Genomic DNA, 17,805 nt, shown 5'->3' on the forward strand with positions numbered 1-17,805 from the left:
ACATAATCAAAGCCATATATAATAAAGTCACCGCCAATATCATCCTGAATGTGGAAAAACTGGAAGCTTTTCCTTTAAGAACAGGAAGCAGACAAGGATGCCCACTCTCACCACTCCTATTCAACATAGTTTTGGAAGTATTAGCCAGAGCAATCAGAATTGAGAAGGAAATAAAGGGCATCCAGATTGGAAAGGATGAAGTCAAACTGTCCCTGTTTGCAGATGACATGATCCTATATATCGAACAGCCCAAATCATCTATTAAAAAACTCTTAGAGGTGATAAAAGAGTTCAGCACAGTAGCAGGATACAAAATCAACACACAAAAATCAGTAGCATTTCTATTCACCAATAGTGAAGAAGCAGAAAGAGAAATCAAGAAAGCTTGCCCATTTACAATAGCCACCAAAAAAATAAAATACTTAGGAATTGAACTAACTAAGGATGTGAAAAATCTCTATAATGAGAACTATAAACCACTCCTGAGAGAAATTAGAGAGGATACAAGAAGATGGAAAGACATCCCATGCTCCTGGATTGGAAGAATCAATATAGTGAAAATGACTATACTACCCAAAGTAATATACAAATTTAATGCAATCCCCATCAAAATTCCTATGACATTTCTCACAGAAATGGAAAGAACTATACAGTTATTTATCTGGAATAACAAAAGACCACGAATAGCCAAAGCAATGCTGAGCAAAAAAAATAAAGCTGGAGGTATTACTCTACCTGACTTTAAACTATACTACAAAGCTATAATAACCAAAACAGCATGGTATTGGTATAATAACAGAGACTCTGATCAATGGAATAGAATAGAGCACCCTGAAATCAACCCACGCACTTGCTGATTCTCTTTTTAAATGTGTTTATCTGCTGTTTAATCCATACACTTAATTTTGCATTTCAGTGACTGTATTATCAATTTCTAAATGTTCTACTTGGTTCTTTTTCAAATTGCCTGGTCATTTGTGTTAGTCTCGTTATCTGTGCATTTTTTCCAATCTCATCTTTCATTTCTTTCAATATTTCCCATATAGCTATTTTATATTCTGTATCTGATGATTCCAAAATCTTAAATCCTGGGCAGTCTCAGTCTACTTCTTGTTTCTGTGCCTCTCAATCATAGTAACTTGTTTTTTCCTGTATTTGGTAATCTTTTATTGAGTACTCATATTTGTACATCTAATATGTGGGAAATTGTCAGTCCTAAAATGGGATGCTTTCCTCTGGGGAGTATTTGTTTTGCTTTTTCATGGAGATTAGGGCAGCAAATACTCACCCAAGATCACTTTAGCCCCTCCCAAGGGTCCTGGGCTTAATGTAGGAGTCTCAGGTTTGGCTTCCCAATCTTGCTGGGCCCAATTCTTACTAGTCTCCAGAATGTAGTGATGTCAACTAGCATCCACTCTAAAATTAACTGTGACTTAAGTTCTGAGCACACTTCACATAATCCAGTGCTACTTTTATCTCATGGGTTTTTAGTTTTTAATTTTACTTTTAGTTTTAGTTTTTAGGTACTGTTTAGTGTAGAGAGAGGAGTGGTGACTAATGACTGGATGATTTTTCTTCCTTCTTGTACGCCAAAGTCTGTAACAACAAATCTGGGATCAATTATTTTATAGTGAAAAGTTCCTTCAGTGATTCAGGCAGTTACACTGTCCTAAATACATTTGCAAAGTATGAAATAAAATACACTTTGAGCACCTGCTATTTGTAAAACCTCTCTCTCTCTCTCTCTCTCTCCTCCTCTTCCTCCCTACCTCCCTCTCCCTTTCTTTCTTCTTTTCTCTCTTTCTCCTTTCCTTCCTTTCTTTTTTTGTCAAATTTACTGCTGCTTCCCAGACCAAGACTCATCTCCAAATTACATGCTCAAATTACATCTGCTCCTTGCTCAGCCAGTGGGGAGAGTGGACACAGAACCTGGAAGGAGGATGGAATTGCACATTAAAAGCCTTCAAATTCTAGGGTCCTTGGTATGGATATTGGATCAGAGGTGACAGAAAGAAGGACAAATGGGACAGAGTTCCCCAGTGGCCCCTTGACCAGCTCTAGCTAGGAGAGGGATTACAGTATTAAGCAAGTAGGGCCACTCCTGGAATTAGGAAAGGCACTTATCAAGGGTCCCAGTCTGCTGTGCCTTCCCCTCAAACCCCCAACAATCACCTTCATAGATGCTCAGGTTCAAGCCAATTCCACAAACAATGAATTCCTAGAAAGGGATGTAGTACTCTGGGTTCTGCAAGGAGATAAATAAATGAACAAGACACAGACTCAGCTTCCAAGGACAGGCAGGGTTTGGAAGCAAAGAGCTCTGATTTATTAGCAAATGTGAAGAGAACTTCACAAAAGGTAGAGACTACGTGTAGTAAGACTCCAGTAGAACAGTGAGGAGGGGAGCAGGGAGTACAACAAGGAACCCGGGAAATTTCCATGGAAGAGTTGACATTCCAGATGAACCTTCAGGGCAGGATAAAGTTTTGATAGACAGGGATAGGGAGAGAGAAAAGGAAGAGCATTCTGGCAGGGAAAACAACATGAGCAAGGGCAGTGAGAGGAAAAAATAGAAAGTAAGAATGACAAATAGTATTCAGTTCAAGTTCAAGTTCAGTTCAAGTTGAACCTCAAGGCACTTCATTCAACAGCAACTGCCTGAAGTGGCTTCCCCGGGATTCTGAATGAGGTTCAGCAGGAGAGAGGGCCTCCATCCACTGCAATGTCTGCATAGAACAGGAGCCGAGTATTTACCATTTCCATTGTAAGACCCATTCCCAAACAGTGAGGGGGATAGGTGGTAAGAATTCTGGTACGACAGTTGGAGTCAGATTGCAGAGGCTTTTGAATGCCAAGCTAAAAAGTTAAGACCTGTCTTTGTATTCTAAAGAAAACATTTCTGATCGAGTTACAGTGTGCTGAAGGCAATACTGTTACAGATCTGAAGGTGAGCGGTGCTCCACTCCTTCGAGCTGCTGCCCGGGCCTGGGCTACACCAGACACCCCTCAGCACAGGCTTCCTCAGGGTGTCTCTTGGCCCCTAAGCCCATTTTTAAAAGTTGCATGGTGATACTGCTGGCACCGCCTCTGAGTTGAGTGGCCTAGTACATACCAAGAGCCTTTGAAGGGACACAGAGTGCCTTTGTCTCACTGCTGCCCCAAGAAACTCTATCTCGGCTTCCTGTCACTCCTGCACATGGCCTTCCACATCCTCCACCCTCCCAGCTACCACTCATTCCTTTCTCCTGGGGAGGAAGCTGGCTGCCTGGGGCTGGCTGGGGTGGGGAGTTTAAGAGGTGGCAGAAGTGACATGTCTCATTTCCAGACTGCAGAATCTAGGGAGTAGATGGAAGAGAGAAGGGAAGAATCTTTGGGAGAGGGAGAAGCAAGGCAGATTTGGGTGGAGCTGGGAGAGGGGGCACAGGAATATTATATTAGCCTGGATGTGCATGTTCTGGGGAGAGCTTTGTTCTGAGGCCTGGACGATGCCCAGGAGCCTGAGGACCTGGCGCACTGGCACAGGGCACCTGGGAAATCATCACTGCTGGAATGGGGGACTCCTGAGCCTCCTCATTCTCCTGCTTCCCAACTCTTTACCTCTGGATCATTTAGACCATTCTCCCCATCTGGAAAATGGGACCAATTGCATTTTGCTTCCTCTATAGTGTGTTATGAGAAAGAACCCAGTTTCTGCTCATTTCTCTTCCCCTTTCCATGTGCTTATTTATCACTACATTAGTAAACTGCTGACATTTCAAGTGGCAGCAGCACTTTCATGCTAATTTTCATCCCCAATTGTCCCGCCAGTTTGCACAGTTGCTTGCTGGGTGTGCGGGAGAAAGCAATCAGAAGAGTTTCTCCAGCGATTATCTTTCCATACTGAGTCACATAATTTCACTTAATTGCTGGGTAAAAGCTGCTCAGAAAGAGAAACCGCTAGTGGATGATACAGCAACATGCTACGTTATTTTTGATTCCACGCGGCAGTGAGGTACATCAGAATACCCAGCGCTATTGTGAAAATAACTCAGAAATGACCTCCCTTTAACATGCAGAGGCTCAAAGTTCAGTGAAACTTCATCTCACCCTCATCCCTCCCATCCCTGCTCCCAAAGCCTTGCCCCTCTTCCCTTGCCTCTCACCTGCTCGCCTTCCTGCAGGCTCATCCATGCCCTGGAGCCTGGCAGGATGCCCCAATGAAAGACGAACCCCCATTCCAGACAGGACATACCAGAGGGATCCTTTTATTGGGTCACAGAATGCCTGGGCTCCGTAGTTAAGGTTAACTGGTTACCCTAGATCGTTGGTGCACGTCAGGGGACATGATTTAGCCTGTCATGTATCCAGATCTTTGCAACCAAGAAGCCTGTTAAAAGAAGATTCGACTGTGTATAAATAGGGTATAACCAAGATGTGAGGTGTACCAGATGGAGTTAGCATAACAGAATGCCAGAGTGGTTAGAATAACTGAAACGAAGTATCTTTATTAAGAAGACTGAGCCCAAAGAGAAGATGCACCTGACTCATCCAGCCAGTCAGGGGCAGGGCCTGGCTCAGAACACGCACTCCACTGTTGTCTGTTGCTTTGATGTGCTGGGATTGGGAGGTGGGCAGGCCAGGGCTGGCAGAGCAAGGCTGCAAGGTGCTTGGCAGCCTGGCTAGAACCAGGGAAGAAGACAAAGCCCTGCAGGAATGAGGGTGGCCCGGGCAATGAGAGGGGGTGGGAGGAAAGCAACTGGCAGGCTCCTTTGATGGGAAGATGACCTTGGACTGGAGATGGAAAGGCAGCGCTGGCTTCGGGGAGGGCAAGGGAGGGAGTCCTGTCTAGAAAGGGCCTTCAGAAGGCAGGGACCAACTCCTCACCCTCTCACAGAGGGGAGCAAACGGAGGATGAGAACAGGCCTTCCCATTACCCTGGCTGCATGGTGTGGGATGAGCTAGGCACAGTGGCTGTTACTGCAGCATAGATCCGAATAGTGTCAGGCCAGGCTAAGAATGAAAACAGAGAAGCACAGGTGGGAAGCGTGGTGGCGCTCCCGCCGAGGGTTCGGATCCCACATACAGACCGGCCGCTCACTGGCTGAGCGAGGTGCCGGGTGCAATACCGAGGGTTGCGATCCCATTGCCGGTCCCAGTCCAGTACGGGCGCGACACTGAGGGTTGTGATCCGTTGCCGGTCACAAAAAAAAACAAAAAAAAAAAAAAAAAAAAAAAAAAGAAGCCCAGGACTAAAAACTATTACAGACAAACTGGTCAGATTTAGTGCCAGAGAGATGGAATCTTCATATTCCTAAGACATTAGGGGGTCCAACTGTTAGGGAGGAATATTGAGGGAGGGTGGTCTGATCTGTGTTCTAAGCAAGGCTTTTAGAGATAATGGACTGACCCTGAAGGCTTTGAAAGGCCTCCTTAGCCCTTGGGTTCTAGGACAGGGCCATGCTTACAGGTGATCAGTGTCACCCCCAGTTCTCTATTATACACGCTCATGAGTAGGGCTTGGGGGGTGGTCAGTCCAAACCAGCAGATAATGCCCAAACCCTTGCCTTGGCTTGGCTTTGGACTGTGTTTTCCTTTTATGGGAACTTGGGCATCATCATGCTTTCAGCCAAATGATAAAGACTCCCAGGGAGGCCTCCGTGCTGGAGAGGCTGGAATGGTCTCCTCCTTGATCTTCCCTGCCCCCCCAGTCCCGTCCACCCCGAGTATCTCCCTACTTCCCCATCTACCCTGGGGTCTCCAGGTGTCCTTGGTATCCAATCGAACTGCCTGCCTACTCACGCACAGCCGCCCCTTTCCTCTCCTAACTGCTGGTCAGCTTTCTGCTTCCCATCTTGCATGCTTTGGCTTAAACTCTCTTGCAAGAGTATGAAGAAAGCAAAGACCAAAAGGACAGTCATCATCTACTGATGGACTGTGTCTAGCAGAGCTCAGAGGGACCTTTTCCAGGGTCCTTCTTGGCTGAGCCCAGCACTCTCTCGCTCTCTCTCAGTGTCAGGGCTGCTTTCTCACCTCCCTTGTGTCCAACAGCCTGGAAACAGAGGTAAGGACCACTGTGACCTCCAACCCCCAACTTCATGCCCTAAACACCCTGACCTTAACACTCCCCAGCCACAGTGACCCAGAGCCATGACTAAGTTTCATCATCTGCTTTTGTGCAATGGAAGGTTGATTCTTGTTCATCTTTGGTCTCTTCTGGGAGGCTGCTCAAAAGTCCATTTCCTCATGTAGCTACACGAAATAGCTGCAGCCTCCTTGACTGTAAAAGGCCCCATGCAACACCGTGTCCCCAAGCCAGTGTGCCCTGGCCTCCAGGTCCATCCACACCCAGGGCGGCAGGGCATGCAGAGCCACTGGCTGGAGAACATGATTCTCCTGAAGAGGGATATTTGGGGTCCTTGCAGCTATACAGAGCCCACCCCCACTCACAGCACACTTACCAGAGCAGTCCTCAAAGAAAGGAAGGGGGGAGAAGACAGCGAGTCTTCTCAGTGGCAGAACGTGGTGACACTGGTGATAGGAATAAGCAAGTTGCTGCTGATCAAAAGTTTGGGGGTGTGGATAGAAGTCTGCCTGGACCATAGGAATCCTTCTGTGGACTCCATAGAAGGAAATGAGAGGAATTAAAAATTCTGAGAGGGAAATCCCATACGTGAGGCCCCACCTAGAGGTCTGGATTGGATGAGAGGTGATAGTAATAATCATGACAAACAGTACAGGTAAGGCAGTATTCTTAGTACTTTAAATATTTATTCTCATTTAATCCTCACAAATAGCATATGGAGAGTATGTTATCATCAAACCCACTTTACAGGGAAAGAAAGTGAGGCAGAAAAGACGTCCCCTGGTGAGTTACTGTTAGATTCCAGACTTCAGTCCTGCTCTGTCTGCCTCCCTCTTGGTCGGGGGTAGGGGAGGGGTAGTCTTCCTGCTGTGGGTGGTTTGGCCTTGAGCTGGGAGCCAGCCCTGGACTCCAGCCCCCAGGCCCCACATGGCCAGAGCAGGGATCATACCCACCCAAAGGCAAAGGGCCACAATAGGCTACCGGCACTGTGGCTCTTTGGAGGGCCTGCCTCCTCCAGGCAGCTGCCACTCTGTCTCTTGCTCCTGTCACAGTCCAGCAAGCCTCAGCCACCTGAGCAAGTCACATGAGCTCTGCAAAGAGGGCCCCAGCCAAAGGGGCTCCTGCTAATGGATGAACATTTACCAACCAAGCTCCTAACATCTCTAGCTTCATCCATATTCACGAGGGAAAGAGAGACAGCAGAATGTACAATGCCTGCCAGCTCTCCCCCGAGAGAGAATTTATATTCTCTTATTGGATAGAGAGCTGTTTACTGGGGAGGGTGATTCTTTGGAACAGATTACAGAATCATGTAGCTGACTAAGCTGAAGGTGAGAGCATGGGGTGGGGGCAGTGCAGAATTCACCAGTCCATCCCACTGTCCACTTTCCAAGGCCATCATAAAGGTCAAGTGAGATAATACATATGAAAGTTCTTTGTAAACTGTAAAGCACTGTGATAACAATATGTAACATTTATTCGGTGCTCATGTCATGCCATGTGCTATTCTAAGTGGTTTACATATATTAACTCATTAAATCCTTATAGTAGTCCTATTACTATTGTACAGTTGGGCAGACTGAGGCCAAGAAGGTTAAGTATCTTGCCCAAGGTCACAGAACTAGCAAGCAGCAGAGCCCAGATTCAAACCCAGAGAACCTGGCACCAGTGTCCTTGCTCTGAAACACTCAGCTCTCCTGCTTCTGGGCCACTCAGTGGCTTTGTGGCCTTGAGTCAGTTACTTGACCTCTCGAAGTCTTTGCTTCCACAACTGTAAGATGGGGATAGTGACACACATGTCAGGAGCTGTGGGGTTTAGATGAGACAGGCTTTGTGTGGGACGATCGCTGTTTGCCTGCCCACACCCTTCTTCCGTGGATAGCACCTACTTTTGGAAGGGAGCCTGCTCCTGCCCCACTCCAACCCTGTTGCTCTCCTGGAGGCTGCCAATCATAGCCCCTCTCTTGTAACTAGAAGGAATGGGTAGGAGACCTCAGTGTCCCTGGGGGGTGGTCACGCTGGAACCCAGGAAGGAAGGGTTCAAGCAACCAAGCTGTGAACTATGGGGGCAGCAGGAGTCTGCAGGGGAGAAGTCAGCCAGCAGCAGACAGGGAAAGAGCTGGCCAGGAAAGGGATGTAGGTCCCTCTGTTCCCCAACCAGTGGCACCTGGCCCTTCCTGCAGTTTGGCCCTGTGAGCTGATGATTCGTGCCTTGCCTAAACTAGCTGCAGTTCTGTTTCTGCCATTTGCAGCAAAAAGAGATGGCATGTGGAAAGAGCTGAGCGCAATGCCTGTGGAACTGTAACTGCACTTCAAGCCCCGACTGTCAGCCCAGTACTGTCGTTCTCCAACTCTTCCCTCAGCTTCTGCCTTCATTTTCTACCTTTTCCTGGAAAATGGGGAAGAGAAACAAAGATGGGGCCAGGGAAAGGGCCCCAGTTACCTCCTCTCCCTTCCCTTCCTTTCTCCTCATGTTGTCCTCTAACCACCGGAAGGCTCCAGTGTCCTCGCATTGTCACAGGGCAGTCCTCAGCCCACAGCTCACAGGCTCCCTGGGCCACTGCTTTCTCCTGCCTCCAGAAAAACAGCCTGCGTCATCCAGGGCTGCAGACAGGTGGCGTGGGGAGAGCATGTCTGACTGGGACAGCCAGAGAATGGTGACACATCTTTCTGACCAAAACAGAGGGGAGCCCTTACTGAGAGGCACAAGATAAGCAGAGGACATGGGACAGCAGAAGAGGAAAGAAATCCCAAGGGAAGAGAAACTGAAAAGGGGAGATGCCCAAAGAGAAGTGGGAGAGAAGCAGGCAGAGGAAAGCAAAAGAAAGAAGCTGCAAGAGAGAACAGAGGCTGGCTCGGGGCACAGTCCCGGCAGAAACGGAGCGAGAGGAGAGGAAAGGTTGTAAAGCAAGGAGAGGAAGAGACTGCTGAGAAACAAGAAAGCCTGCTTTGGAGGAAACATCAAACAAGCCTCCGTGCTGTCCTCCTCCCTGCCTCTACACCCTTGGCCACCTGGTACCTCCACTATGCCCCTGTGTTCCCCGAGTCACACTGATGCTCCAAACAGCAGAGAGAGAAAAATGCATCAAGGCAGAGTCTGGGGGGGGAAAGTCAACAGACAGCTACTGTTTCTGGGAGAAAATATCTCATGCCTCTCCCAGGCTGCAGGGCAAGTGCCCAGTAGAAGACACAGTGTCTTTGCCAGACAGAGATCAGGAGCCTGCAGCTGTCTCAACCGAAGGCCCAGCCCTTGGGGTCCTCAGGCACCCTCTGGCCAGCATGTCCAATCTTCTGCCTTCCCCGAAGTCCTCCAAGGAGAAGCCACTGATTCCCACAAGGGGATCCTTCCATGTGTCTAAGAGGGCTGGGCTCCGAGATGCACAGGCAGGGCCAAGTGGACTTCTGCAAAACCAGGGGGCTGTTCCTAAGGTGTCCCTGGTCCTCCTGGCTCCTTGGGTTCAGGGGGACAGGGACTTTTGTTCCTCAACCATAGACCCTCCAGTGTTCCTGCAGCTGTCAAAAGAGGAAGAGGAGCAACTGTGTTCTGTATGTTCTACGCCCCACACTGCTCCTGTTCCCTGCCCATGTTGGTTGAAGGGGATGATGATGATGATCGTGATGATTTTAAAAACACCATGTTAAAGACACCTTATAAACCAGACAACTTCACAAGCACTAGCTCAAAGAAACATCACAACTATATGTGATGTTGGCTATTACTGCCATTTTACAGATTAAAAAATGAGAGGCTCAGGGTTGTGTTATTGCCTAAGGCCCCACAGTCAACAGTAGCACAGCTGAAATTGACACCTAATTCTGTTGACTCCAAATGCTATGCTTTTTCCATTCTTTCTTGCTGCTTCCCTGGCAAGGGTGGTAATGCACTGGGACTAAGGGAAATAAAAATGGTGGCCCTGATTTATTCCTGGAATGCAAGGGTAATTCAACACATGAAAATCGATCAATGTAATATACCACATCAACAGAATGAAGGAAAAAACTACATGAACATCTCAATTGATGTAGGAAAAGCATTTAACAAAATTCAGCACCTTCTCATGATAAAAATACTCAAAAAAATTAGAAATAGAGGAAAGTACCTCAATGTAAGAAAAGCCATATATGAAAAACCCACAGCAAACATCACACTCAAACATTGTGCTGAAAGACTGAAAACTTTCCCTTTAAGATCAGGAACAAGGCAAGGATGACCACTTTCACCATTTCTATTCAACACAGTATTGGAAGTCCTAGCCAGAGCACTTAAGCAAGAAAAATAAATAAAAGGCATCCAAATTGGAAAGGAAGAAGTAAAATGATCTCTGTTCACAGATGATATGATTTTATAGGGCTTGTGAAACTGTAAAGATTCCACGAAAAACTGTTAGAGATAATAAATGAATTCAGCAAAGTAGCAGGATACAAAGTCAACACACAAAAATTAGCTGCATTTGCAACTAATTTTGTACACTAACAATAAACAGTCTGAAAGAAAATTAAAAAAATAATTCCATTTATAATAGCAACGAAAAGAATAAAATACTAAGGAAATAACCAAGAAGGTGAAAAACTTGTAGAATGAAAACTTCAAACCACTTCTGAAAGGAATTAAAGAAGACACAAATAAATGGAAAGACACCTCACGTTCATAGATTGGAAGACTTAATATTGTTAAGATATCAAAGTTATACTATCCAAAATGATCTATATAGTCAATGCCATTCCTATCAAAATCCCAATGACATTTTTTTGCAGTATTTCCTAAAATTCATATGGAATCTCAAGGGACCCCAAATAGCCAAAACAATCCTGAAAAAGAACAAAGCTGGAGGATCATGTTTGCTAATTTCAAAACTTACTACAAAGTTACAGTAATCAAACAAGTGTGGTACTGGCATAAAGACAGACATATAGATGAATGGAACAGAATGAAGTCCAGAAATAAACCCTTACATATGTGGTCAAATGACTTTTGACAAGGGTGCTAAGACCCTTCAATGGGGAAAAGACAGTCTTTTCAACAAACGATGCTGGGAAAACTAGATATCCACATGCAAAAGAATAAAGTTGGACCCTTACCTAACACCATATATAAAGATTAACTCAAAATGGATCCATGACTTACATGTGAGACATAAAAGTATAAAACTCTTAGAAGAAATCATGGCAAAAGCTTCATGACATTGGATTTGGCAATGGTTTCTTCAATAGGACACCAAAGGCATAGGCAACAAAAGAAGAAATAGACAAATCGGACTTCATGAAAATGAAAACATTTTGTGCATCAAAAGATAGCATCAATAGCGTAAAAAGGCAACCTGCAGAATGGGAAAAGATATTTGCAAATCATATATCTGATAAAAGATTAATTTTCAGAGTATATAGAGACCTCCTAAAACTCAACAACAACAAAAAAACAAGCAATCCAATTCAAAAATAAGCAAAGGACTTGCATAGACATTTTTTCAAAGAAAATATATTAGTGGTCAATAGCACATAAAAAGATGCTCAACATCACTAATAATCAGTGAAATGCAAATCAAAACTACAATGAGATACCACCTCACACCCATCAGGATGGCTACTATGAGAAAAAAAGAAAACAAGAGTTGGTGAGGATGTAGTGCAACTGGAACCCTGTGCGCTGTTGATAGAAATGTAAAAGGGTACAGCCACTTTGGAAAACAGTATGGTGGTTCCTCAAAATATTAAAAATAGAATTACCATATGATCCAGCAATTTTACTTATGGGTATATATACCCCAAAGAATTGAAAACAGGGTCTCAAAAAGATATCTGTACACCCATGTTCACAGCAGTGTTATTCACAGTAGCTAAAACACAGAAACAACCCAAGTGTCCATCAACAGATGAACAGATGAGCAAAATGTGGTATATACATACAGTGGAATATTATTCAGCCTTAAAAATGAAGGAAATTCTGACATATGCTACCACATGCATGAACCTTGAGGACATTATGCTAAGTGAAATAAGCCAGTCACAAAAAAGACAAATACTATATGATTCCACTCATATGAGGTACCCAAAGTAGTCAAAATCATAGAGAGACAGAATGGGGGTTGCCAGGGGCTCTGGGAAGGGGGAAATGGGAAGGTGCTACTTAATGGGTATAGAGTTTCAGTTTTACAAGATGAAAAACTCTGGGGCCGGCCCGGTGGCGCACTGCTACAGTGTGCCGCTTGGGAGCGCGGCGGCGCTCCCGTGAAAAACTCTGGAGATGGAGGGTGGTGATGGCTGCACAACAATGCGAATGTACTTAAAGTCACTGAACTGTACACTTACAAATGGTTAAAATAGAAAATTTGATGTTATGTGCATTTCACCACAATAAAATAAACTGGGGGGGAAAAAGTGGGTATAGTTGACGGAAAAAAAAAATGCTGACCCTGAGTCACCAGCCAACTGGGCTCATTTGATGGGTGTGTCTTTACCCAGGCCAGGGAGAATAGCCAGAGTGAGAAATACAGCTTTTGAAAACTTCGGCATGCATTATGCCTTATTTTTCCTTTTCGCATTTTCCTGCCCAACTCTGTTCTGCTCACTATGACTGATGCTGGGGTAAGGTTGGGACCCTGGAACCTCCCAGGGGGAGGAAGGAAGCCTGGCACGGCTGTTGACTGTTGCTGGATCTCAGCTGTCCACAGTTGTGCCCATAACTCCCAGCTGAGCTTCAACATCGACACAGGCATTGTCTTCTATCTCCTCAGCCTCCGTCCACCACAGCGACTGCTGGGCACCCTGCTACTCTTTGCCCACCAGAATGTCAGCGTGTTTATGCTGGGAGATAGACCATGTCCCAGGCCAGTGCAGGTGATCCTGTCCACTGGAGCTCAGCTCACAGAGGAAGCCAACAGAACTACCAGCCCAGCCACTGGCAGCCTTTTACCAGAGACTACAAAGCTGTGGGTTCTTTTTTTCTGGTATGGCTCAGAATCAGATTGCGTGTAGAAATGAAATAAAGACCATTCCTGCTCATAAATATTACCGGCCCCACAACATTCTTCCAAGGAGAGACTTTATAATATCACCAAATCCTTCTTTTAAAAGAGAAATCCTCCCAATCCTAACAGTCATATCTCAGCCAGAGTTATTTAATCAGATTGCTTTCCATATAGCTGAGATTTGCCCGCCTTAGGTGGAGAAATTGGTGGAGAAAGGGAGAGTAATTTGGGAACAAGGTGTGATTTGGGAAAGAATGGAGCCTTTATCCTTCCAGTAACCAAGTTAACAATCATTTATTGATGGCCTCCTGTTTTCCAGGCGCTTTGCTCATTACTGAGGGTAGTGCAGTGAGTATGACAGACACAGACCCTGCCTGATGGAACTCAACAGTCTAACCAAGGTCACAGGGTTTCCTCTCTCCCTCCCAGTCTCCACGCTGTATGTGTGGCAAAGCCCTAGCCATGCTTATCCCTGCAAGAGCTCTCCAGTCTGGCCCTTCTCTTCCATTGCTCCCCGGGGTTGCGGTAGTAGCTTGCCTAATATTGCAGTAGCTGTACCCACCTTTAACCTCCTGTCTCCATTCTGTCCTGGACATTGATCACTGCATGACCAATCTCCCTAAAGTGTGTTCTGACCACTTCCCTTCCAAACTCAAATGCATTCAGTGGTGCTTCAGTGTCCCATTTATTTTTTTAAAATCTAAACTTTTTTTAGTGTAAAAACTTTTAAGTCTATCCCTTTTCTATCCTTAAAATATTTTCTCCCATGACTTTCAGCTAAGATAGTCTACTTTCTGTCTTCTGCCAGGTGTGTATCTTTCTCCACACCTTTGTATATTCTGTTCCTTCTCCTTAGAATGCCCTTGCCTTCCCTGTTTATTCCAGTTCTCAACCCTGGCTGTACTTTAGGATCACATGGAAAGCATTAAAAAAAGAGATGCCTGGGAATCAACTAAGCTCCATTAAATCTAAACTTTGAGGGTGTGACTAAGGCATCAGTAATTTTTAGAATCTCTTCATTGATTCTAACATGCAGCAAAAGTTGAGAAATGCTGTCTTTGTCCAACTACCACTTAGCCTAGAGACTGAACTGTGGACCTCTTTCTCCAGACGCTGAGAGCACTGCTGCCTGTCATTTGCACAGATGTGACAAATAGCACATTCCGTGTCATGCTCTCTTTAATAAGCATCTCCTATCTGAAAAATCTCTCTGCTGCCCCCTGACTTGCAGGACCTGGGATAGTGAGGATGGCCGGAGATTGCTGGCTGACAGTTTTTCTCAGGAGTAGGAGAGCACAGCTCCAATCACAGGCCCTGCAACAGTGCTGCATGGGGGCGTGAGAGAGACTGACAACCCAGTCCTGTCAATGTCAACAGTGATACATCGTGCTGAGTGCGAGTGCCTTGATATGAGCTGATGAATGGCACTTTCCCTCGTGATCTTCCTCTCCAAAAGCCATCACCCCAGCCTAATCGTGAGGAAAACATCAGACCCCAACAAAGGGGCATCGTACAACGTACCTGACCAGTACTCCTCAGACTGGCACAGTGCTCCGGAACAAGGCTAGTCCGAGAAACTGTCACAGCCAAAACGAACCTAAAGAGATGAGATGACTAAATGTGATATGGTATTCCAGATGGGATCCTAGAGCAGCTGAGGGACATTAGGGAAAAACTAAGGAAATGTGAATGAAGTGTCAATTTTAGTTAATAATAATATATCGATATTGGTTCGCTAATTGTACCACACTAACATAAGTTCTTAATAATAGCAGAAACGGTGTGCAGGGGGAGAATACTGGAGCTCTCTGTATAATCTGTTCAAATTTTCTGTAAATCTAAACCTGTTCTAAAAAAATAAAATCTGTTCATAGAAAAATAACAAAAATTTAAAAATTCAGTTAAAAACAGAAACAGTCCCCCAAACCCATCCCTTCACTCCTGCATCTGCTCACCTTCCTGGCCAGCAGTGTGGAGCACGGTGCTCCTGGTCATGGTATTTAAAGCTTCTCTGATAGCAGCTGGGCTTCTCTGGTTCAGAACCACAGAGCCGAGAGCCAGCCAAGGCTTTTAAAGCTGCCTTTTAAAACAAGTGCTTTGGGTTGGACCAGAGGCCACTGATGGATCTGTGGCCTCCAGAGGAAAATGCAACCTGTTCTGCATTTTAAATGCCCATCAAATAAACAATTAAATGTCAATTATTTCTGTTTAATAGCCTCGCTTTAAATGACTGGCCCCTTCCAAAGTTCCAGAGAGAGGTGATGAGGACACAGGACTCAAGCCTGGGAACGGGAAGGAGAGAGTGGAGGGTGGTGACATTCCACTGGCTTGCGGCTCATGGTGGCTGTGGATACTGGAACACAGCCAACAGCCCAGGAGCAGGGCAGGGCACCTCAACCCACAGGCATCGCTGCTGACAGCTCCTGGGTGACCCTTTCCCTCTCCTGTCATGGGGCCTTCAGGCCTGGCAGGGCCTCCCTGTGTAGCCCAGTGGCTGGGATTGTATGTAACCCCCACCCAATTCATGGAGGAGGGACACCCCCGCTGGGGGCTGGAGGCTGGGTCCTCATGTCCCTTAGATTCAAAGGTGTTTCTCTAGAGCCCAGACCCCACCCAGCCCGGCTGTACAGTGTGGAGGTGGAGAGGCCAAACTCCTTCATTATACGGGAGGGGACTTGTTATTTTAACTTGGAGTCACCTGTATCATTAACATGGAGTTATTTCTGAGGAAGAAAAACTTGGTCAGAGGAAAAAAAAAAAAAGAGGAAGGAAAGAACTGCCTATGAAGAAAAATCGGCCTCTTCCTTAGAGAAATAAACAGAATTCACAAATCACAAACCCAGACCTGATTTCTAGAAGTCTCCTTGGAAAGACCTCAGGCTGGCCCACCAGATGGGGCATGTTACTTTGTGGTCACCTCACTGTCACTGCCGACTGTGACAGTCTTTGCCATCCCAGCCATTACCCCACGGACTTCTCATAACAGCCCTCAGAAGCAGGTTCCCAGAGCAGTATTGGGCGGCCACCTCAAGCACAGGTCAATGACGTGAGCAGCTCAGACAGTCAGGGAGCAGTACCTCCCACCTGCCAGCACAGGACAAGTTTCCTTCACCAAGAGGATCTTGCTGTGGTTCCAGACAGTCTGGCTGGTGGGCAGTACTGCACAGAAGCCAGGCCGGGGCCCCTGCATAGGCTCACCTCCCCCATACCTGCTGACAAAGGCCCATTCGAGAGAGGCCAGAAGGGCAGTCGTAGCAGCAGAAACAGAAGCCCGGAGTAGCTGCCAGCACCAGGGGTCCAGGGGCCAGCCCACACCACCCTGCCACAGCCAGGCCACAGTACCAGGTGGGCTGGCAGGCCCCCTTCCCTCTCTACTCAATAGCCCACTTCTTTGAAAGCACAGCTCTGGCCTGTGCATTTCAGCCTACGTGCATTTTGCACATATTCACGTGTCTCCCTGGGGGCAGGAGTGGCAGGAAGATGAACCTGACCCATGGGCCTGTGCACCTGGAAATTTGCCCTGCCTCTGGGTCGGGAGGAGGTGTCTACCTGACCCTGTTTGTTTCAGGAACACACCATCCCCTCCTTTCCACCAGGTACCATCTTTCCCCTAATTCCCACACCATCCCCTCCTTTCTACCAGGTACCCTCTTTCCCCTGATTCCCACAGAGCCAAGCCCACACTTCTTCCCATGCGCTATCACCACTCGTGTGTTTGCGTCCGCATCAGACTCTAAGCTCTTTGGGAGCAGAGGCACAACCTGGACATCCCTGGATGCCCAGCACTGAGCACAGCAACCGCTCAATAAATGTTGATGTGTAAATAAATAGATGTTTCAGCATCATTGTCCCTTTCAGTCAAAATCCAATCTAAGATCAGAACAACCTGAAGATCTGCATGGGATTTTTAACGCATTTAAAACGTTCTCGGTAACCCCGCCCCCCTCCCCATTTCTGCTCTCTGGGTCTCTGTTAAATCGTAACTACTAAAATGCTATGATGAATCAGCTTCCCTCCATTGACTTCAGCCCTTAAGCATCTCCCAGACCTCAGATCGGGTCAAATTCTCAGTTTTTAGTCTCCACCAAAGGAACTCAACAGACTGATATGATGCACAGGAATAAAGGAATGTGCGCCTTAGAAGCATGTTGTGTGCACCAGGGTATGAGCAACGGGCAAGAGAGATAGCCCTGTTGGGCAAGTGGGCTTGCACACCTCCTAGTGGGTAAGAACTCTTTCCCACATACGTGTTCAATTCTCATGTGCACACTGGACTTTCTCCATGTGTCTAACACCATGCCTGGCACTGTGGGGGGAACAGACCTGCCTCTGAGAGGCAAGGGGGAGGAGGGGAGGAGGCATGAATCTAAGGAGCTAGAATGCACTGCGTACTCTAAAGGAAGAATCCACAAGGCATTCACATGTCTGTGTATTGGGAATTAGGAAGAGCTACTTGAATGAACACTTGGGAGGAGCCTCGAAGGAAGCTATGACAACAATAATAATGTCATTCTCATAATACTAATGTGTCATTGCTATCATCATCATTATTTTTACAGCAGCTGATATCTACTGAGTGTTAACATATGCTAGGCACCATGCTTAGCACTTCGCATAGCTTACCTTACTCAGTACTCACGCTCATCTGATAGATAAGGAAACCGAGGCTTAGAAAATTGAAGAAAACTAAGAAAGCATCAGAATCAAGCATAGAAGCCAAGTTTGTGCATCTCCAAAGGCCACCACCCCCTACTCAACAGGCTGGAGCGAGAAAGCACA

General features: G+C 46.3%; 1 protein-coding gene across 2 annotated transcripts in view; it reads right to left on the minus strand.

The window, feature by feature from the left end:
• The window catches only part of FXYD6 (FXYD domain containing ion transport regulator 6), a 26,257-nt gene extending 11,673 nt beyond the window's left edge, over positions 1–14,584 (minus strand). The window contains exon 1 of one of the 2 annotated variants that reach the window (XM_008569635.1): positions 14,548–14,584. Coding sequence is in view for 1 of the 2 variants with exons in the window: in XM_008569634.1 (XP_008567856.1) it covers positions 4,143–4,170 (28 nt within the window). In the remaining variant the exon portion in view is untranslated. Of the gene's footprint in view, positions 1–4,142; positions 4,171–14,547 lie in introns of those variants that run through there. The other variant, XM_008569634.1, reaches the window with a different exon arrangement.
• Between the last annotated feature and the right edge of the window lie 3,221 nt (positions 14,585–17,805).

Source organism: Galeopterus variegatus, unplaced genomic scaffold, assembly GCF_000696425.1.
Source record: "Galeopterus variegatus unplaced genomic scaffold, G_variegatus-3.0.2 Scaffold521, whole genome shotgun sequence".
Taxonomy (NCBI): domain Eukaryota; kingdom Metazoa; phylum Chordata; class Mammalia; order Dermoptera; family Cynocephalidae; genus Galeopterus; species Galeopterus variegatus.